The sequence below is a fragment of the Myotis nattereri genome (genome assembly GCF_964212035.1).
Source record: "Myotis nattereri genome assembly, chromosome: 1".
Classification (NCBI taxonomy): domain Eukaryota; kingdom Metazoa; phylum Chordata; class Mammalia; order Chiroptera; family Vespertilionidae; genus Myotis; species Myotis nattereri.
This window is the reverse complement of record NC_138075.1, coordinates 216,142,351-216,165,434: the sequence shown is the minus strand read 5'-3', so window position 1 is coordinate 216,165,434 and position 23,084 is coordinate 216,142,351. Positions and strand designations below refer to the sequence as shown.

Below are 23,084 nucleotides of genomic sequence, written 5' to 3'. Positions count from 1 at the left end.
GTTAGTGAGGGATGATCAAATGACTGAACAGCAGGCTGTGTGGGGTGACCAGGTCGGCGGGGGGGTGGGGGGGGAGGGAGGCAGTTGGGGGTGACCAGGAAGGCAGGGGGGCAGTTGGGGGTGACCAGGCCAGTGGGGGGGCCACTAGGGGGTGACCATGCTGGTGGGGGCACAGTTGGGGGTGACCAGGCCGGCGGGGGGGGGGGCAGTTAGGGGCAATCAGGCTGGCAGGCAGGGGCAGTTAGCGGTGATCAGGCTGACGGGGAGGGGGGGGGCAGTTAGGGGTGATCAGGCAGGCAGGCAGGTGAGCAGTTAGGAGCCAGCAGTCCCTGATTGTGAGATGGATGTCTGACTGCCGGTTTAGAACCGATCCCCGGCCTAAACCGGCAGTTGGACATCCCCTGAGGGGTCCCAGATTGGAGAGGGTGCAGGCTGGGCTGAGGGGACCTGTCCCCCATGCATGAATTTCATGCACTGGGCCTCTACTTTTATTTTTTTTTATTTTTTTATTTTTTTAAAATATATTTTATTGATTTTTCACAGAGAGGAAGGGAGAGAGACAGAGAGCCAGAAACATCGATGAGAGAGAAATATCGATCAGCTGCCTCCTGCACATCCCCCACCGGGGAAGTGCCCGCAACCCAGGCACATGCCCTTGACCGGAATCGAACCTGGGACCCTTCAGTCCGCAGGCCGACGCTCTATCCGCTGAGCCAAACCGGCTTTGGCAGGGCCTCTAGTTTTAATTAGTATTTTATATGTACAGGAGTTTACAGAAAAAGAGAAAGTCAAAGTAGTAATTAGACTCAGGGGTTTACCTACCATTTTTACGAAGGTCAGGGGGTTTGGGATTTGAAGAATGATGAATTGTGGGACAGCAACTAAGAACTACATGGGGGGATTAATGGAAGAATAGGGTTAATTTGTAAAGTAGGTTTATGCACATCATCTTGGTGCCTACTCTCCATCCCTAGTGATAAGAGTAGCTCTCCTCTTCCTGTAGGGGAGAGGAGAGGACACCTTCACAAAGGGAAATTCATGCCCTGCTTTTCGGCAGGAAAGGTAGAGGGCAGAGAACTCTTCCTGCATCTGATTCTCAATAACCCTTATGCCAAAATGGCGTATTTTGGGGTTGCATATTCTGATCCCATTCAGTATAAACATGCTCCAGTTGCCTGCTGACTCCAGAAGAATAAAAGGCATGTTCAGCTTGCCTGGACCCACCCCACAGCCTGGACCCGAGCCCCGCTGGGCCCAGCCTAGATCAGCTGAACCACAGCCAACCCACAGGTGCCTGAGCAAGAAATAAATGCTTATGGCAGTGTGCCACTGAGACTTAATGATTGCTTGTTCCTCGGTGTGCTTGTAAGAATAGTTTGTTTATCTGTAAAATGAAAAAAAAAGTATACCTGACTTGCAGTGGTATTGTGAAAACTAAGTGAAATATAAATGTAATGTCTCAGATTTCAACATCCTGAGATGCAACCGAGGTCACGTTCATATTAAAATGGTTAATGATTAAAATGGTTCCTCGGCTCATGAGGAAACCCCGTCTGGAAGACTGTCTTGAAATAGTCTTGATGTTCCTCAGTGTTGGGGTGTACCCCTACCTCTGCCAGCCCCAGGTCCGCACAACTCTGCCAGGGTGCCGCTCTCAGGTAGGGTTCCGTGTCTACCCACAGGCTCAAGCTGGTCATTTGTGGGCCTGCAGGGAAACTCAGCATAAACAGCAGAGAACTTGAGCTTCATGAGGCAGGACAGCTAAACTCATTGACTTAACACATATCTACCTTGCACTGAGCAGTGCATTTCAGGGATTCATGCTACAGGGAGCTGAGGAATAAGGGTACCTAAAAGTGGCAATTAATTAAAAACAGCATTAGAGCCTGGCTGGCATGGCGCAGTAGTTGAGAGTTGACCTATGAACCAGGAGGTCACAGTTCGATTCCTGGTCAGGGCACATGCCTGGTTGTGGGATCAATCCCCAGTGGGGGCCATACAGGAGGCAGCCAATTGATGATTCTCTCTCATCATTGAAGTTTTTCTCTCTCTCCCTCTCCCTTCCTCTCTGAAATCAATTTTAAAAATACACATATCCTGTATAATAAATGGCTAATATGCAAATCGACCAAACGGTGGAATGACCGGTCACTATGACACCTACTGACTACCATGGGGCAGATGCTCAATGCAGGAACTGCCCCCTGGTGGTCAGTGTGCTTCCACAGGGTGTGCCGCTAAGCCAGAAGCCTGGCTCACAGCTGGCAAGCGCAGTGGTGATGGCGGGAGCCTCTCCCACCTCCTCAGCAGTGCTAAGGATGTCCGACTAAGCCATCAGTCGGATATCCCCCAAGGGCTCCCGGATTGCGAGAGGGTGCAGGCCAGGCTGAGGAACTGCCCCCCCCCCCCACGAGTGCATGCATTTTGTGTACTGGGCCTCTAGTATGGAAATAAGGCAGGCAGAACTGGACAGAGGGAGAACTTGCACTACAATGAGGCTGCCACCAGGGGGAATTCTAGAGCTGGGATGGCCCTTCAGGGCTATTCCAAAGTGAGGAAAGGGGCCTTTGTTTTTGTATTTGGATCTTTCTCAAGATGAAGAGGGGAGATGATTTTGCCCCCTAGGGAGCATTTGGCAATGTTTGGAGATATTTTTTGGCTGCCACAACTGGGGGGTGGGGGGGAGGTGGTATGCACTACTGACATCTAGTGGGTAGAAACCAGGGCTGCTGCTGCTAAATATCCTACAATGCCCAAGACAACCCCCCACAAGGGGCCATGCAGTCCCAAAAGTCAATAGTGTGGAGACTGAGAAAGCCTGCCCTAATCAACAAGCCATTGGCCACAAGCTGCTCTTGCAAGGATGGAACCTTGTGCAGGTCCCTGCAGCTGATGGCAATTCCCATTGAGGGCTGGTGCTGGGAGCTGCCAGCAGCCTATGTTCCCAGCAACTCAGGGTCGGGTGTGTTCGCCATGAAGAGAGGACCTAGGCAGAGCAGAACCCTTGCCTGGTCCCTCAGACTTGTCTTTCTCACAAGAATAATACCAACCACATTCAGGGTACTGACCTGGAAATTTTACATGCATTATCTCATTTAAGCCTCACGAAAAGCCAAGAGGTGACTTTTATTACCCCTATTTTATATGACAACTAGAGGCCCGGTGTACAAATTCATGCACAGGTGGGGTCCAGCCAGCCTGCCCTAATGGGGGCCGATCGGGGGCAGGGCTGGCCAGGGGGAAGGGCTGCGGTCGGTTGGCCGGCCAGCCCTGCCCCCTGATCAAACTCCCGGTTGAAGAGACAATTTGTATATTAGCCTTTTATTATATAGGATAATCTGAAACTCAAAGGGTTAATCACTCTTGTAAGCTTAACCGAGCTAGAAAGTTACCAAAACAGGATCTGAACCCAGGGCTCCAAAGTCTGGCTCATTCGAAAGCAGGAAGGATAAGCTCTGGTATCAGACAAGAGCACACAGAGGAGAAAGAGGGTAGACTGCAAACTTAACCCAGAAGTGGTGTGAACCCAGCCTCAGAGCAACCGGAAACCTTGGAACAATGTCGGATCCTGTGCAAACATCATGGAGTCATATCCTGGGCTCGGATTCCTGGAGAGCAGCCGCCTGCCACCTCCCGCCAGCGTTCAAGGGTTATCAGAAGGATCCCTTCTTAAGGAGGACTTTCTTTTTTTTTTTTGTCTCTTGAGGGGAATGCACAAACCTGAGGACTTTGTACAATGACAACAGTAACTATGAAAAAGGAGAGAAAAAACACTTCCTGGAAGTTAATGTATAAAAATAATTTTTATTTACTACTGTAAATAAAGTAGTGCAAAGAGTAGTTTGGACCCACAATATTGCATTACTGATTTATTTACCACCTTAGCAGCATACAGTGCACAGTCTGCCTTTCCTCTCCCTCTGTCTCTGTCTCTGTCTCTGTCTCTGTCTCTCTCTCTCTCTCTCTCTCTCTCTCACACACACACACACACACACACACACACACACACCCCTACATGGACTCAGGTAGGCATAAGGGGTGGGGATGACTGTGAATTAAAGTCATTTTTCCTGCACATCCCACTGCTGCCAGTCTATTCTAATGGGTAATTCATGGAGAAGGCTACACTTAAATACTAAGCATTTTCTAAATGTTATTTTATGGATTGCAATTGAAAGGTAACCGATGCCCAACAATGTCATTGAATGATTCGGAAGCACTACAACCCTAGAAAAATTCAAGGAGCAAAATGTAAACCAATTTACAAAGCCATCGCCTTCCCTGCACTTCCAGCCACAACCGATTTATGTCAAAGCGCCTCAGAACTGCTGGGTGTTAGAAGCCAAATTGCAATCTGTTGGTTGGACTCCGAGGAGCAGGGCTGTGGCAAACACATGTACCAGAATATTACCTACTTGTAGAAAAGTCACAATTTTCTGTTATTGAATAAAAGGGGATGAACAAGGGGCTAAGATTCGTAAATGACATCCCAGGATATAAGGATTGCGATATGTGGCTGGGCAAACTGTGACTACCAATACACAGAGTCACCGGGAATGGACGTCTGCGATGATCCAGCTAACCTCCAACACACTCCTTAGATCAGGATGGTTCTTGTATTTGCTTGAATGCTCTGGGCACTCCTTTGTCATTTGATTAAAAAAAAAAAAAAAAAGGACACCAAGTGCAAAATTTACATCCAGTTGACAAGACTTTTAAGGTGTTTATCAGTACAATGCCCTGGCCCCAGCTTTACAATGTCACCCGTCCAAAGGACTCTCTCTCATCGAGAGAGACCTGGAGTGCACAGTTCACCCACGTGGCTCTGGGTTATTAGTGACTGTGGGCTGGTCCTGAGCAGAGATATCTGCAGCTGGAGTCACAGCTGGACTTGCAGTGGGAGCGGTGTCGTCTGGGGCGGCCCTGGCTGGTGTCACGTTGAAACCGTTGGCTGCAGAGACACACAAACAGATGGTGAGTATTCACAACAGTACATGCAGGACCCACAACCATACCCAGAGCCCAGCAAGCCAGGAGAGATGCTTTTAATTCAGTGGCCCTGAAACTGACTAGGTAAGCAATTTTGGACCCATTTTCTACGTTCTTTAGACTTTGGTGTCGCCTTCTCTAAAATGGCAGGTGGAAATAGATATATGAAGATTTCTAATGGTCCTGACATCCTGGGATGCTGCACTTATGCTGTGACTCCCAGGTTAATATTTTAATCAAACAAAACAAAACAAAACAACTCTCTGGTTGATGTTTCTTGTGGCCACCTCTTCTCCTCCCTTCATGGCATTGATGCAATGCAAGCTATAAATTATACCAATCAATTAGGAAGAGCTGTTGGTTTTATTTATGTTCTTACTAAAGGCCTGGGAGCAGGCCTAAGCCATCCGTCGGACATCCTTTGCACTGCTGCGGAGGCAGGAGAGGCTCCCACCACCGCCGTGAGCCTCGGTTCTGGCTGAGCGGTGCTCCTCCTGTGGGAGTGCACTGACCACCAGGGGGCAGCTTCTGTGCTGAGTGTCTGCCCCCTGGCGGTCAGTGCACGTCATAGCGACCGGTCATTCCTCCGTTTGGTCAATTTGCATATTAGCCTTTTATTATATAGGATACCATTTGGATGTACCAAATTTGGTTTAAAATATTTTATTTAAATAAATGTATTTAAGTTTTGAAAAACATAATTACTAATTCTAATTATTTACCAATCTACCATTAGGTAGGCGGTTGGACCACCAACATGTTAGGGAGGCTTAGAAAGTTTTATATTTTATTAGTGACCTGGTGCATGGATTCGTGCACATTGGGAGGAAATTAATTAGGTGGTCGGCATGGTGGGACTGGGCCAGACACACCCTGGAGCCAACTTCCCACAGTCCTTCCCTGGTAAGCTGCACCTGGGGTGGCACTGTGGCTCTAAGGGCGTCTACGAAGTAAGCACAGTCCCTCCTGCAGGTGGGGTCTCTTGGCCTGGCTTGCAGGGATCAGGTCAAAACTGGCTCTCCAACATCCCCTGAGGAGTCCGAGAGGCCACTCTGCAAAGTTGCTATTGTACAGGGTGTGGAACACAAATGCAAGTGTGCAGTAAACCAGATTCGGGGCCGACAGTGCCCCAGCAACAACATAACCCATGGCCAAAGGTGGAATAGCGTGGCCCATGAGGAATCAGGCTCCCTCCTCTCTGGTTCCGGGGTGCGTCACCCGAGAACCGCTGCTTCCAAGTCACTGCAGCTTGGCAGCTCCTGTGTTGAGCGTCTGCCCCCTGGTGGTCAGTGTGCATCACAGCTACCGGTCAGACAGACACTTAGCATATTAGCCTTTTATATATATAGATGTCAATGGTTTTCAAATGGGAGCAACTTTGCCTTCTAGGGGACAGCTAGCCATGTTAGATATTTTCGGTTGTCACAATGGAGGGCGGAGTACTACTGGCATGTAGTAGGTAGAGGCTAGTGGTGCTGCTAAGCATTCTACAATGCGTGGAACAGGTCCCCTACAACAGTGACCTGGCTTCGTGTATTGAGGCCAAGAGGTGTCCTGGTTATAGACTGTGGGCTCTGGATCTGGGCTGCTCTGCCCTTTATCAGTTATGTGGCCTTGGACAAGTTTCTCACTCTCCTAAAATATGGGGAAAATAAAAGTATCTAGACCAGCAGTTCTCAACCTGTGGGTCGCGACCCCTTTGGGGGTCTAACGACCCTTTCACAGGGGTTGCCTAAGACCATCGGGAAACACATATATAATTACATATTGTTTTTGTGATTAATCACTATGCTTTAATTATGTTCAATTTGTAACAATGAAATTGGGGGTCACCACAACATGAACTGTATTAAAGGGTCGCGGCATTAGGAAGGTTGAGAACCACTGATCTAGACCCTGTTGAGCTGTTAGGATTAAATGAACTAATGTACACAAAGTGCTTAGAACAGTGCCTGGCAGGCGAAGGTACTCAACAAACGTCAGTTATTTCTACTAGAAATCTGGTTTACTGTAGATGTGTGTTAGGATTTATTAATGTCAGGCGCACGGCTTGCAGGATTGACGACAGAGCTGGTGCATTTGTTTCTGAGATGCCTACAGTTTTCCTTCAGGCCTCAGTAGCCTAAGAAAACAGCAGAAAACTGTGGAGCCAGAAAGACCAGAAGTCAAATGGCTCTGAAGTTTACCAGCAGAGTGATCTTGAGCAAGTTACTTAACCACTCTGAGCTGGTTTCTTATCTGTAAAATGAGGGTAGCGGTATGCAGGGATGCGTGACATACGGCTAACACAATGACCCTAGTTTGTGCAACAATTGCTACTGGTAGTTTGCTTTTAAGTAGTGATCTTAATTAAACTCAGGAACCCTAAAGTCTCTTACAGTTTCCAGTCAGTGGGACCATTTTTAAAGGTTCCATCCTGAAACATATTGACTTGAAGAAGATGCACATATTGGCAATCTGACTTCTAGAAAAACCCTTCAAGAGTTGCGCCTCCAAGTACCTAGAGCAGCCGTGGGCAAACTACACCCGGCCCGTTTGAAATGAATAAAACTAAAAAAAAAAAAAAAAGCCCGTACCCTTTTATGTAATGATGTTTACTTTGAATTTATATTAGTTCACACAAACACTCCATTCATGCTCTTGTTCCGGCCCTCTGGTCCAGTTTAAGAACCCATTGTGGCCCTCGAGTCAAAAAGTTTGCCCACCCCTGACCTAGAGGCATCTCCAGGAGGCCAGTCTAAGAAATTCAGCAATGGGCTCCAAAGCCTCCAGGAATCTCTTTCAGTGCCTACAGGAGCTCTTGTGAACCCAGAGACTACTCTGCGAGAACAGGACAGTGGTGGGGTGGGGGGAGCTAGGGGGTTGTATAATGATGTGACATTTCTCCGTTAAAGCCATCACTCTGGCCGGTGATCTAACCGTGGCAGGGAGCAGGAGGCACAGGGATGTGCACAAAGACCACTGGCTGGACCCCAGAGGCCTGGTCTGGTCGAGTCTCATTTAACCACCACTCATACATGGCTTTGGGGTAGATACTGTGAATTTCTAAATGAGTCTCGTAGGCCTTGGTTTCCTCATCTGTGAACAGAGAGGCTTGGATCAGATGGCCCAAGACCCCCTTAGGCCCTCACATGGATCTTTCTGATGATCTCTGCAGAAGTTAATGAAGGCATGCATTTTCCCTTTTCAAGCAGAGGGAACTGTTTAAATCACCATGGTAACAAGATAACCCAGCAATCAGTTTTCTGATTAAAACAAAAAAGTGCCACTGCGGGAACGTGGAAGGAATGCATAATCAGCATGGCCACCTTTTAAACCTTCTAGTCAGAGCGCAATAAAAATGCTCAATGCTTCTACAGGAAGCTTGTTATTGCCCACGGGAGAAGGACTTCTCCCCTCCCACTGCGGGTCTGCAATCACCGGACAAGCCCCCCAGAGCCCCTCATCATTTCCAAGTGGCCTCTTTTCTGTGCTCACCTGGAATGCGTGCTAATTTGATTACTGGACTAGAATCAAGGTAACCAGGAATATACATGTGTTGTTTTAAAAATTACACATCATATTCCAGAGCCAAATAGAAGTGATTTTTGGGTTACTTGCCACTCAGGGGACCATTTTCCGTACATTAGTGAGAAAAATCAAGAGCTGGCCCCGAGCCCCATGGGCAGACGGTGAGGCTCACTGCCTGTGTTTGTATAGCTCACCACCTAAGAATGGCTCCTACCTTTTTAAATGATTGAACAAAAATTAAAAAAGTTATATTTCATGACATATGAAAACCACATGAGATTCAAATTTTTAAAAAATATATATTTTTATTGATTTCAGAGAGGAAGGGAGAGGGAGAAATAAAAACATCAATCATGAGAATCATTGATCAACTGCCTCCTGCATGCCCCCTACTGGGGATCTAGCCTGCAGCCCGGCACGTGACCGGGACCGAACCCAGGACCCTTTAGTCTGCAGGCCAATGCTCTATCCACTGAGCCAAACCAGCCAGGGCAAGATTAAAATTTTCATGTCCGTAGTAAAGTATGATTGGCAATCAGCCACACCATTCATTTTCATGGATTGTCAATGGCTGCTTTCACACAATAAGGAAAGTTGAGTCATGCCCTGGCTAGTGTGTGCAGTGATTAGAGTGTTGGCCTGTGCACCAAAGGATTGTGGGCTCAATTCCAGGTTAAGGGCACATATCTGGGTTGCAGGTGCAGGGAGGCAACCAATCAAGAGGCACATTGAGGTTTTTCTCTCTCCTCTCTCTCCCCTTCCCTCCCTCCCATCCTCCCTCCCTCTCTAAAAATCAATGGAGAAAATATCCTCGGCCTGGCTCAGGTTGAGCGTTGACTTATGAACCAGGGAACCAGGAGGTCACAGTTCAATACCTGATCAGGGCACACGCCTGGTTGTAGGCTTGGTCCCCAGTAGGGGGTGTGCAGGAGGCAGCCAATCAATGATTTTCTCTCATCATTGATGTTTCTCTCTCCTTCTCCCTTCCTCTCTGAAATCAATAAAAACATATATTAAAAAAAATAAAATAAAAAAATCCTTGGGTGAGTTTTAACAAAAAAATAAAATAAGGAAAATTGAGTCATGACAGAGATGGCTCTCAAAGCCCCAAATGTTTATTATCTGGCCCTTTACAGAAAAAGCTTGCCAAACCCTGTTGTGGACCATTGTAGGAAAAACATCTGCTTGCCAGCTGACCAGACGGGAGCGTGCGGGAACGGAGAACATGGAGTATACTGGGTGTATCCTGAGACTGCAGAATGTTTGCCAAGATGGGGTAGAAGGGTTCCTGAGGAGGAAGCCCTGGAAATCTCAGCTATGAATAAGATCTAGCCTACTTCCTTCGGGCCTCTCAGTCGAGCAGGGCCCAGCACAAACGGGACCCGTGTCATTGAAACCTTTCTTGCGAGTGGAGATACTGGGAGGGCGTGAGGGTAATGAGGCAGGAGAAAGGTGAAACCTCATCAGTACGTCGCTCTGACTTGCAGGCCACTGCTTCTTTCATGGGCACCACATTTTGTGTCATTTCACTGTAATTTTAGTAGCAACCTCATTAATTAGAAATGTGGAGGACAGGAAAAGAGTGGGAAAAGGTGTAATTAATCTTGTTTGTATCATCTTCCTCCTACACTGGCTAACCACTCAAGCAGAAAGGATGAGTTGGCTTAAATTAGGAATGTTTTGAGTAGGCTGACCTTGGTTTAAAAGGCTACCCAGTCACGCCGAGGAGCAGGTAGTTCTGCAAACCTCGCTCTGTACTGTGTATTCTATCCTATATAATAAAAGGCTAATATGCAAATCGACCGAATGGTGGAACGATCGGTTGCTAAGACACGCACTGACCACCAGGGGCAGATGCTCTGTGCAGGAGCTGCCCCCTGGTGGTTAGTGTGCTCCCATAGGGGGAGCGCTGCTCAGCCAGAAGCCGGGCTCATGGTTGGTGAGCGCAGTGGTGGTGGTGGGAGCCTCTCCCGCCTCCATGGCAGCGCTAAGGTGATCCGACTGACGGCTCCTAGACTGCAAGAGGGCACAGGCCAGGCTGAGGGACGCCCCTCCCTCCAAGTGCACGAATTCCATGCACCAGGCCTCTAGTTTAGACATAAAGTTTACGCCGATACTAGTAAGGCCGGACTCTTTCTTTGAAATGATCATTTACATTTTCTCCCCTCTTCTTCCCTTCCCTTTCCTTCCGGTAACCAGGCTCCATGCTTTTTTTTTTTTTTTCTTTTTGTCTCAGGGGAAATTTGTGGCAGGATAGAAATGGAGTTGGTTTTAGACATATTTTGCTTTGGGATTTTTTTGTTTTTTTTCGAAAGCCTGAGTCCATTAAGGCAATTATGCTTGGTGTCCCTGACAGGGAGGGGAGAGGAAGAGTGCCTCAGAGATGCGATGAAGCAGGAAAAGGAGCTTGTGGAGCCTGGGGAAGTGACTGAGCCCAGCTGAGGGCTGCACCATCAGGGAAGCCCTCCCCTTCAACCCTCGGAGGAAGACTTGGAAGGAAAAAGGGCCAACGGAGCCCAGCTTTGGCAAAGATGATGGGACTCCCCAATGACCCAGGAGCTGCCAAGCCAGTGGACCTGGAGGGATAGGTGGGCCCTGGGGCACAGTGTGTGTTCTGTTTTCAGACTTGTGGCCATATGAGTGTTGCAAGTGTCACCAAAGACCCAGGGACCTGTGCACTACCCGGGGAGATGTCAGTCCCAAGAAAGACAGAGCTGCCTGGTGGAATGCAAGCTAAGAGCCAAAAGTAAGTTCCCTTAGTCCAGCTGGCGTGGCTCAGCAGCTGAGTGTCAACCTATGAACCAGGAGGTCATGGTTCGATTCCTAGTCAGGCCACATGTCCAAGCACATGCCCGGGATGCGGGCTCAATCCCCAGTGTGGGGCATGCAGGAAGTAGCCACACGATGATTCTCTCTCATCATTTATGTTTCTATTTCTCTCTCTCTTTCCCTTCCTCTCTGAAATCTTTCTCTCTCTCTCTCTCTCTCATATATATATATATATATATATATATATATATATATATATATATTAGAGGCACGATGCACGAAATTCATGAAGAGTGGGCCTTCGCAGCCGCAGGCGGCTACCTGGATCCCTCCCTCACAGCCGCTGCAGCTGCGGCTGCCTCTGCCTCAATCCCATGGCTGCAGCCCTGGCTTAGTCCGGAAGAACGTCTAGTCTAATTAGCATATTATGCTTTTATATATATACCTATATATATAAAAGCCTAAGCAACCGGCTGACTGGCTGACCAGCCAACTGGCCCGTAGCTATGATGTGCAATGACCACCAGGGGGCAGATGCTCAATGCAGGAGCTGCCAAGTGACAGCAACTTTGCAGAGTGTCCTCTCACACTCCAGGACCCCTCCAGGGATGTTGGAGAGCTGGTATTGGCCCAATCTCCAGAGGCCAGGCTGAGGGACACCAATTGCTGGAGGTACCCTGCTCACTCCACAGATGCCCTTTGAGCCCTGGCGCTACCCCAGGTGCGGCCAGCCAGGGAGGGACCATGGGAGGTTGACTCAGGGTATGTCCGGCCTGTCTGGCCCAGTCCTGCCCTGCTGGCCACATGCTAATTAATTTACTTTCAATGTGCACGAATCCATGCGCCGGGCCTCTAGTGCATGTGTGTGTGTGTGTGTGTGTGTGTGTGTATTAAAGTAAGTTCCCTTAAATGAAATAAAATAGGTGTGTAGCACCTTTTGTGTACTTGTTTTGGTGCTTTTGATAGACTACTCAACACCTTTGTTTATATGCTTTTTAAGCATTCTATGTTTTAGAAAGAGTCTCACAACATAGAAGACCATGCTAGGCTCTGGCAATTGTGTCTGTTTCGGAGATAAACCAAGCTACCTAAGTGCAGGCGCTACCTGGTGTCAGCATGCTTTCCTTGCAGGGAACATGCCCTGGGACATTGCTCCTTGGGAGCTAACATTTGCGGAGTTCCAAGCACTTTACATCCTGTTGTCTCAATTACAATAGGAGGGAGCTGTACTATTTCCGCAGAGGAAACTGAGGCACAGATAGGATCCCTGCCCAAGGACACATGGAGAGTGGCAGGGCCAGAGTCCCGGCAGCATCCTGACTCTGAGCCTGTGCCCTCAGCTACTGGCATGCGCTGCCAGCCTTCCAAACACGGGACAATTTAATGTGGCAAGCGCAGCAAAGTGTTGAGTATAAATCACCGAGCATGTAAACTCAGGGGGGAAATGAAGGTAGCTGGAGCTGAACGCAAAATGGATGGACAGCTCAATTTAAAGGCTTGACCATAAATCACTAATTTTTAAAAACAACTGACTGGAAATATGCAAATTACAAAATGACAAAGATCCCGACCTGACAGCACAATCCCTGTACAAGGCTGCTGAAGGTAGCCCCTAATTCTCAAACCGGCCCCCCTCCATTACTGCATTTGCTTCTCTACGCCATGGCTGCCACCGGTATCTAGGACGTCTTTTCCCTTCCCATGGGGCAGGTCATGGGACCTCGCACCCGTGGCTTCTCCGCTCTCTGCGCCTCTATCGCCCTGACCCCATCACCCCAATGCTGATGGAATAGTACCCTCTTATTTCAGAGTTGTCACTTATGCTGACAACCTGAAACACACGAAAATAATCTGCTATATATTTTAACTCAACCCTAGTTCTACCAGGGCTGGTAGGCAACACTGTGGGGCATATTTTGGAAATACATGGAGATGTTTTGTTTTTACTTCTAGGCCCTTATGACTCAAAGTGTTGTCCAAGGAATGGTAGTGTGGATTGGACATCACCCGAAAGCTTGTTAGAGACGGTGAATCCCAGGCCCACCGGGACCTACTGAGTCAGGATCTGCATTTAACAAGCTCCCTGGGTGATTCGTGTGCACATTGTAATGAAGAAGCACTGGGCTAGAATTTAAATATTGAAAAAGATATTACTTTATGATAATTAGTTCTTTTTACTTCTCCTTTATATTGGTGTGAGGGCATTCTTAAAAAAAAAAAAAACCCACACAAGTGTGTAAGCAGGGTAATTATCATTCATTTCAGGGTACCAAAAATGTGCTGCAACATATTTCTTATGTCAGGGGACAATAGGTCGGAGGTAGATGATAATGGCTGTTTTAAAGTATGGTGAGTCTGGGAATTCTGCTGCCCTACATGCTCTCTGGGACTTTAATTTGCGATTATGGGGCAGGCCACTTCATCCCTTTGGCCTCAATTCTTCATCTGGAACATGAAGAGCAGATAATTAAATTTTTTTTTTTGGTTAATCCTCACCCGAGGATATTTTTTCCATTGATTTTTAGAGACAGTGGAAGGGAGGGAGGAAGGGGATGAGAAGTGGGGGTGGGGGAAGGGGGAGAGAGAGAAAGAGAGAGAGAGAGAGAGAGAGAGAGAGAGAGAGAGAGAGAGATTGGTTGCCTCCTGCATATACCCCAACTGGGCCTGGGATTGAACCTGCAACCCAGGTATGTGTTCTTGACTGGGAATTGAACCCATGACCCTTTGGTGCATGGGCTTACGCTCTAACTACCGAGTAACACCAGCCAGGGCTAGAATTAAAATTTTTTAAAGATTCCATGCAGACTTCTCTAAGGCTGGTCAACAGGGAGGGAGGGGATGTTAAGGAAGAAGCAAATAAAAAGAGTTTGAAAAAAATGAAGAAAATGTGTGAAGGAGTAAAGGATACACAGGAAAGGAAAATCCACAAAAGGGCAGGACAGACAGGGAGATGAGAATGTGGAGGGACTGACAATGAAGACTTCTGATCCAAGCAATTCCACCAGCCCATGAATTTTCATGGCTACCAGCTGGCATAAAATCATAAAGACAATTTTTAGCTCCTCCAATGGAATTGCATTTGTAATAATCATAACAATATTTCTACAGAGTAAAAATGACAAAGATAATTTGAAATGGAAAACAGTGACAAGATGCAAAATAAATGGCAACAAATTTGGGGACGGGACAGGATTTGCACGGGGAAAATTTATAAGCCGGAACACCACAAGGCATCAAAGCTGGGAGGGCTCTTGCTGGTTCTCTGTTAACCTCCTCAGGTAAGTCAGAGGGAGATGATTCCGTATTTTACAAGAAGCCTTTTGTAACGGTGACTTTTGTCTCCCCATCGAGTCGGAGGGGAAATGTGCTTTTTTTGCTTTTCATTATCTGTGACATAAATAATGGCTACGCAAAGGCTCAAATGCCACGTCCAGTCCTAACGTGTCCATTTGTAAACATTCCCGTTAGTCTTCATGAGCGATCATGTCCTTTGAAACCATCCGAGATGGAACTATAATCCTCCACGAGGGACGTTAGCAAACTTGAGCATCTACTGAGTGTGAGACCACAATGACAGACCTTCCTCCAGCTCGGTTTATGACCCAACAGGGGAGATACACGTAACAGCTAATATTTACGGAGAGGGTTTTATATGCCAGATAAGTATAACAGCTAAGATTTAACTACAGTTGTCTTTTGGTAAGTGTCATATATATATTTTTTCACTGAACCCTTTTAACATCCCTGGGACATAGCTACTATTATAACCTCATTTTATTGACAAGGCATTGGAGGATCAAGAAGGTGAAATAACTCGCCGTAAGTCACACGGCTAATAAGTAGCCAAGTCTGGACTCTAAGCTCACAGAGAAAGACAGAGGCGTCCATTTCCTTAACTACTGCCCTACACTAGCACAGAAAAATAATAGCAACTTGTGGAAACCACACAAAAATAAATGTGCACTTTGCATTCCTCGTCAGACCCTCCCTCCAAATCCACGTGGCTGAGTATTTTTTTAAAAAATAATATATTTTTATTGATTTCATAGAGGAAGGGAGAGGGAGAGAGAGAAACATAATGATGAGAGAGAATCACTGATTGGCTGCTTTCTGCACGCCCCCACCTGGAGATCGAGCTTGAAACCTAGGCATGTGCCCTGACTCAACCACTGAGCCACACCTGCTGGGCAGTGGCTGGGTATTTTTATTCATCACGGATGCTTGTTTGTCATCCTATCTGACTCGCTCTCCTTGGACTGGGATAAACAGGCTAAGCGTTTATGCTGGAGGGGCCTCCGGCCTGGGTTTTAAGGCACACAGAGGTAGAATTTTGCTAGCAGATATTTTCAATGGGGGAAGACATTTCAGTTTAATTTCTTAAGCTTCTTATTAAAAGAGTTCTGCTTACTTTGAAAAATGTAATAGTAATTGGGGTTTTCCATCAGCCAGGCATTATGCTATACCCCTTGGAGGACCCCCAACCCCTGAATCACCATCCTAACAAAAGGAAATAGCATGGCCAAGGGCAGGAGGAGGGAGAGGGTGACTTTTCTAGTAAGGAAAAGAATTGCTATCTATACATATAAAAGCCAAGCGACCGGAATGCCGGAATGACCAGAATGACCAGTACGACAAGTCGCTATGATGCGCACTATGGCCAACCAACCGGCCTGATTGGGGTGCGGCCCCTACCCCTGCTGGCCCCAGCTGGATTGGGGGCAGGGCCAGCAAGCCAACCTCCTGCGGCCTCTCCCCCTGCCTGCCTAACCCGATCGGCCCCCATCAGGGCGGGGCGGCCAGACCCCACCCATGCACAAATTTGTACACCGGGCCTCTAGTGTTTTCATATTGCCCTGGCCTTTGAGAAAGCCTTACCTGAGACAGACTGGAAATACTGCAGGGTCCAGGCGATCAACACAGACAGCAGGAAGGTTCCCAGGAAATAGATCTACAAACACCAGAAATAGGCGTCAGATGACTGACAGGGGCAGGGACCATGAGGGCAGGGCCAGCGGGAGAGGGTACCTACCAGGGCAGAGTGCAGGACAGCACCCCAGATGAGCCGGAAGTGAAGGTAGAGCCAGGCCAGGGAGCAGGGGCTCAGGGACTCCTCACTACTGTGGCTCCAGCACCTGCAGACACAAAGCAGAGGGCACCCTGAAGTGTCAGCCAAACTTTGGTGGCATTACTCACGATGGGTATTTTCAGACCCTCAAACCCACCTCCTTCTGCTTGGGGACAAGCAGGCACACTTGAGGTGAGAGGCAAAGGAAGAAAGGCAGTTCTGAGGGGTCGAGGCCTGCCCTAAAATTCTAGGATCCTGCCAGAAATCTCAGGAGAAGGTCACTTCTGTCCTTAATAAAAAGCTAACGGGTCAAAGAGGTCCCTGAAAACAGGAGGGGCTGCTGGGACAACACTTCTGTCCAGACACCAGGTCTCTCTGCATCCAGACACCAGAATGCCGCCCTGTCGTGCAGAAATGGTCTAATCGGACACGTTATTTTTTCCACTCTCGTGGAAAACCTTGGTAGCACCTTAACTTCAGATCATGCTCATTCTGTATCTCAAGCCTCAGAAACTAGAAGACGGAAGTAAGTTTGGGTCCAGCTGAAGGTTCTCAAATCAAAACAAATCCTGAGCCCTTTCAGAGCAAGAAACGCTACAAAGTAAGAGTCAGGCTAACTTGAACCAAGAAGCCAGCAGCATCCACTGGGTCCCTCCAGATTCCACAGAATTAAAGAGGCTCTGAACTCACCTTTCGTATAGTTCCTGGAGGATGGAGATGTTATTCGCATGGAGAGTTGGGTCAATTTCCAAGAAATCCAAAATGTGATGTGGAATTATAGCACCTTCCTCAATGAGCAGGGCCAGGTTAAAAAACCCCTGAAAACAAGCCACAAACCAACCTCATCAGCTTCTCATAATAAAACCCAGACACACACCCTTCATCGGAATGTAAACTTTTACAACCTCTAGATTTTTTTTCCCCAGTCCCCAGAGCCAGATGGCTTTGTCATCTTCATTGATGAATGGTTTCCCCAAATACATGCATCTGAGAAATTTATTTGCAGGAGAATCAGGAGGCTTTCAGAGGATGCTGGGTCCCATCTGCTCAGAAGCCAGCCAACCGGGGACCTGCCCTTTCCTGCTCATTCTCTCAAATCGGAGCTCCTGGGAAAACGCGCTCTTGTGTCACCGGCAGAACCGGAACGCTGAGGCAAAGGCCATGTCCCTCACTTACAAGTATGCCCGGGGTCCCCATCGGCATGTCAGAGACCTAACAAAACGTTGTTGTGGCTGGGGGTGCTACTGATGACTGACAGTCTCATGTAGGGAGGCGCTCCGATGCACAGAATAACGGACGGTGTTTGTTTCAGCTTCCCTGGCTTTTCCAGTGTGGAAAACCTCCTCTCATGACTCCTCTTGGCACAGGCCTCCACTGTGGTACATTTCCCCACGCCTTCCTTATTATACACCTTGTTCTTGACCCTCAGAGGCAGGATCTGCCTCATTGGCTGTGCAGGTCCAAGGAAATAACATAGTTAAGAACCTGATGGTAGAGGTCCTTCATCAAGGATGGGAGCTGTTATACTACCTGGAGGCGACACACTGTCCATCATGAGCCGGGCATGCGGCCAGACCAAGAAATAAACAAAAGACGGCCTTACTTAGCATTAGGGCTTTACAAACTTCACCGCCTTGCTGCCCTTCAAAGAATTCGTGGTCATGTTTCAATGACATAGTCTCCTTTTGGCCTTTCCTTTCAGTTGCCACTGACAACAATCTCAATGAAAATCATCACCCGCCTGGGTGTATGACCAGGACTCCCACAAGCATCCTATGCAATAACCACGATAAAAATACCAGCAGCTAGCATTTTCTGAGTGCTTGCTCTATGCGAGGCATTGTTCTGTTTTATATCTATTCACTTAATCTCATAGCAACAAATTGAGATAGGTACTATTATCCTCCTCATGTCATAGATGAAGCAACGAAGGCACAGAGAGGTTAAGGAATTTTCCCAGGGTCACACAGCTAGAAAGGGGCAGAGCTGGGATTCAAACAGGAACAGACAGGGTCCAGAGTCTCCAATCTTAAGCTCCATGTTGCCAAATAACCTCTAAATAGATGGAAGTGTTAAGTATCTTTAAGATGCACACACACACACACACACAGAAAATACAATAGTTCGTTGCACTTTGAAAGGAAGGTGCTCTTAAAACAACGCATTAAAAGAAAAGAAAAAAATTACCTATAAAAATTTAAAGTCCCTGAAGAATGGAAACATAACAAGATTGGAATAAATGGGAAAATAGGCTAGAGGAATATTTATATGCAATGTAATAACTTAAGATTCATTATCTATGAGGCAAATGTATAAAAAACTATAATTTAAATTTTCAAAGGTGTCAAAACTTCAGTAAACACAGGCAAAGAACAAGCATAGAGAATTCACATTAAAATATGAAGAGTAAATTATCATACACAAGTATATATAAAAGTGTCCCTCCCCACTAGTAACCAAATAAATGCAATTTAAAACAATAAAGAAGTATCAACTGGAAACTATTCAGTTAGCAAAATTAAGTCATGAAAACATCCAGTGCAGACAAGATTTCAGTTACCCTTCTACCCTTCACCACTGCTTGGTGATATATTAATTGGAAAACCCTTTCAGAAAGTAAATCGGCAATAGGCTATTATTAGGTAGCTGTAAAACCATTTAGATTGTTTAACTTAGCAATCCTATCCCTCAAAGAAATTATTCTAATGAAAATAAAAGATCAAATTCCAAAGCACAACACCAGAAACCTGTTGCCTGAGAGGGCAACAACTATTCCAACTTTCATTGTGCAAATGACCCTGATTAGCAAATGTAGGAGGAATGAGAGAATAGACTCTTCATTAGCACACACAGTAATCATTGTTGCAAGATGTATGGAAGGATACTAAAATTAGTAAGTACCAATTTGAGGAAAAATAGGATATGTGCATAGTCGCAAACTCTCTCCCTAAGATATCTATACATTAGAAAGAGAAAAACAGTAGCTTTACAGGGGAGAAACACAGCAGAAACCACCTTAACCAAGTCACTCAGATCAACCTCACCAGCAATAAGACATCATGTACGCCTCATAGGATACAGTGAGAAGGACACATCACTTCTGTGCTGTCCTTGCCCCAAATGCATAATCTGAATCTCTTCATGAGAAAACAGAAGCCAGACCCAAATCGAGGGACATTCTACCAAATACTTGACTGATGAATATTCTTCAAAAGTACCAAGGTCATGAAAAACAAAGGAAGAGTGAGGAACTGCTACAGATTTGAAGAACACTAGAGAAATATGACAACTAAATGCTAGGTGGCATCCTGGAATGGAAAAAGGACATTCGTGCAAAAACTAGCGAGATGAAAAGAAAGTCTGAAGTGTACTTTATGGAGCAAGACCAAGGTGGAGTTCTTGGTTTGATAACAGTGTTGTGGTCATGAAAGATATATCCATTAACAGAAGCTGGACGAAGGGCACACAGCAAGTCCCTTGTCCTCTTTCTATACATCTAGAGTCTGTACATCTAAAAAATTCCAAAATAAGTTTAAAACAAGTCACTGAGAGCTAAGTCCTATTGCTGGAGTGTTGGCCCAGCGACACAAGCAAACCACTTCCACCTGGACCACACTTCCAGTTTCTCGAGGTTCTACCTGGCGAGTTAGTTTGATGGAATCTGGTAGACAGACCCCCGGCTTTGGAGCCAGAAGACCTGGGTTGAAGCTCTGGCTGCCTCACTGGCGACCTGACGGCTTGGCCTTCAGCAATATACCCCCTTGTCAGAGCCTTGGTGTCCTCTACGATAGAATGGGTCTAGTAATCCGCACCCCCCGAGGTGGCTGTGAGGACGGGGTGGGATGCAGCAGGCGCTCAGTAAAGGTTCGCCACATGGTTAGTGTCCTCACAGGGCCTTTGGGAGCGACTTGTGAAAATGGGGGGAAATGACTTTGCCATCTGCGAAGCTTCTATTGACAGAGGGCTGGTGAGAACTCCAGGCTCTGCGACCTCACGAATGGGCACCACCAAGAACTCATTTCCGTTGCTGCTGTTTACCTGCGAGTCCCCATCCAGTGCCGCTTGGGCGTACATCTGCACCGACAGCTCCAGGTCTTGTGACTGGTTTTGGTGGCCATAGTAGTAAAGGTCTCCCATTTTCAAATAGGCTGCGGGGCGAAAAGCACCGATGTGTTGGTCGAGGGGTTTTATTTCAGACGGACATCTTAAATGATCGGCCCACTCCCACGATGGAGAGTTTTTCCTATCGGACTCTTACCACAGAATGTGGTCAGGGTGTGTGTGTGTGTGTTTTTCATGTGTCAGTAGAAAAGACACACATACCGTTTTTCTGCTGAGCACCCACATTTCCACATTACCTTGCTTTGCTTGGTAGCCCTCCCGAATAGATCTATTTGTGAGAATCGCAGCCCAGTCAGCCAAGGACTAGGGGTGGGGGAGCGCTTTATTTCCCCTCTGAAATTTTGCTGCCTGGGTTTGATGACTAAAGGGTATTTCTTTATTCAAGCCGTATGCTTTATTTTTCCTCCAAGGAAAAAGTTTTGTTTAAGAATGCATGTCTCACTCAGGAAAACAGAATCAACGTCAGGTCATTCAAAAGAGGGATTTCAACACTGGGAAGGGCTGCTCACCAGGGTGTTGGGAGAGCTGAAAAGGCAAATGGCAACCCAAACGTCAGCAATGCAGGAAGCTACTCCCATCCCTGTGCTAAGGGTCTGCTGGGACCATGGGAATGCAGCCACGGCCAGAGAACAGCCCAAAGTGGAGAGAGGAGAGAAATACTTGGGCTCCGCCACAGCCTCCCATTGGCTGACACGAGTCAGAAGCCCCACAGCAAAGGAGTCTGGGAACTGCAGTTCCTGGGGGTAGCCCCCTACCATACAGAGCAGAAGAAGGCAGGGAACCCATCACTGGCTCAGACCCTGTCCATAAGAGCTTTCTCTTTTGGACAGCGGGCCGGGAGACAAACGTTGCATGAGGCTGAGAGCAGATTTCAGTCATGATCTTAATAGCAGAGACTTTGCACTCTCTCCTAATTGTTTAGAAATAACACACTGCACACAAATCCCTTAGATGTTTCCTGTTACTAAGGTTTAAAAGCCTCCACGGCTTCAATTTAGTACCCATTTTTCTATACATACCAAATGAAGGAGCATCGATTTGAAAAACAGAGAAATTATAGTATCTCCAAACACAGTTAACACCCAAATATCTCTTGGCCAGGTCCTAAGGGAGTGAAGGGGGAGAAAAAGTTAATTCATTAATATTTTGGCCGAATGACTAATTTTGCCTCCCTAAAACTCCCATCCATCATCCTTAACCTTAGAGCTTCTACTCAGAGAACACATTTACTCACCGGCCTCTCCTCACAGATGTGTGCTAAATTTGTCTGTGACACTTCAATACCAGTTTCTGCTGCTAAAACATAATACAGCAAAGCTTCGTGCCTAAAAATAGACGATTAATAATAAATTTCATATAGTGGCTCTTACTAATATTCACAGAGAGCCCGATATTCAAACATAAGGGCACAAAATAAGCAGTTTTCTTTTTAAAGCACAAAACCATGAGTTTGTTGGTTTTTTTTAAAAAAAAATAAATACTGTTGTCAAAAATACTGCATGCACTGATTTATTTTCTGTCTTAAAGGCTGAACTGGCAGATAAGGTTGGGAGCTAGTTAATGCAACAGCTACCTCTACTGGCCGAATGGCATGTTGAACAGGCCTCAGGTCCCTGAATCCTTCCTTGCTTTGAGGAGAGGGTGGTATTAAAACAAAGTCCTGTGAGCCCTCTGTTTTGTGAAAGGCTTTATGGGGCTTAGGATTCTGAACAAGCTTAATTAAAGCTGGGCTTTTGTGGAGCGTTAGATGTCTGGCAAAGGAGATGCAGCTTACAAGAGTGTTGATAGCAATGGCCAGAAACACATATAAATAAATGACAGTTCGACACCACTAGGAACTGAATAATTGTAAAACAATGAGACCACTCCTTGTCTGTGGAAAGGTTGCCATACAATTCGTAATACCAGTTAAGGGCAAGGGGTCGGGGAAACGGACATATTCCCACAACCAATGCTAGTGGGAGGGCCAATCAATGTGCTGATGGTGGGAAGCCCTAAGAATGCACAGGCCACTTGCCCAACAGTTCTCCCTGTCGGGGTTCATTCTAAAAAAAAACAAATCAGAGACATGCAAAGATTCTGGGGCAAGAGAGTTTATGGCAGAGCTTTTGCTATGTTAGAAAATTGTAAAAAAAAATAGTAAGAACTTAAATATCTGAAAATCAGTGACTATTTAAATTAACCCATGGCCTGGCCAGCACGGCTCAGTGGTTGAGCATTGACCTATGAACCAGGAGGTCATGGTTTGATTCCAGGTCAGGGCACATGTGCAGATTGCAGGCTCAATCCCCGGTATGGGCTGTGCAGGAGGCAGTCCATCAGTGATTCTCTCTCATCATTAATGTTTCTATCTCTCTCTCCTTCTCCCTTCCTCTCTGAAATCAATAAAAATATATATTTTTTAAAAATTAACCCTTGGTACAGCCACTTTCGGATGAGGCCATGAAAAATGATGTGAAAGAATACATATCCAAAAATGTGGAAAGATGTCTATGCAAAATTATCTGTTCAGTGAAAAAAAGAGCCAGGATAAAAACCAATGCAATTCCATTTTTGGAATAAAACCGAATACACACACACACACACACACACACACACACACACACACACGGAGATACATATACGCCCA

The 23,084-nt window shown here is 46.6% G+C and overlaps 1 protein-coding gene across 1 annotated transcript in view; it reads right to left on the bottom strand.

The window, feature by feature from the left end:
* Positions 1–3,779: 3,779 nt before the first annotated feature.
* Positions 3,780–23,084, bottom strand: part of SEL1L3 (SEL1L family member 3) — a 107,641-nt gene continuing 88,336 nt past the window's right edge. The window contains exons 18-24 of the mRNA XM_081083121.1: positions 21,690–21,780; positions 21,475–21,559; positions 20,372–20,481; positions 17,024–17,151; positions 16,298–16,400; positions 16,144–16,216; positions 3,780–4,951 (exon numbers count right to left, since the gene is read on the bottom strand). Coding sequence (XP_080939247.1) covers positions 4,812–4,951; positions 16,144–16,216; positions 16,298–16,400; positions 17,024–17,151; positions 20,372–20,481; positions 21,475–21,559; positions 21,690–21,780 — 730 coding nt within the window. The 3' untranslated portion in view covers positions 3,780–4,811. The remainder of the gene's footprint in view (positions 4,952–16,143; positions 16,217–16,297; positions 16,401–17,023; positions 17,152–20,371; positions 20,482–21,474; positions 21,560–21,689; positions 21,781–23,084) is intronic.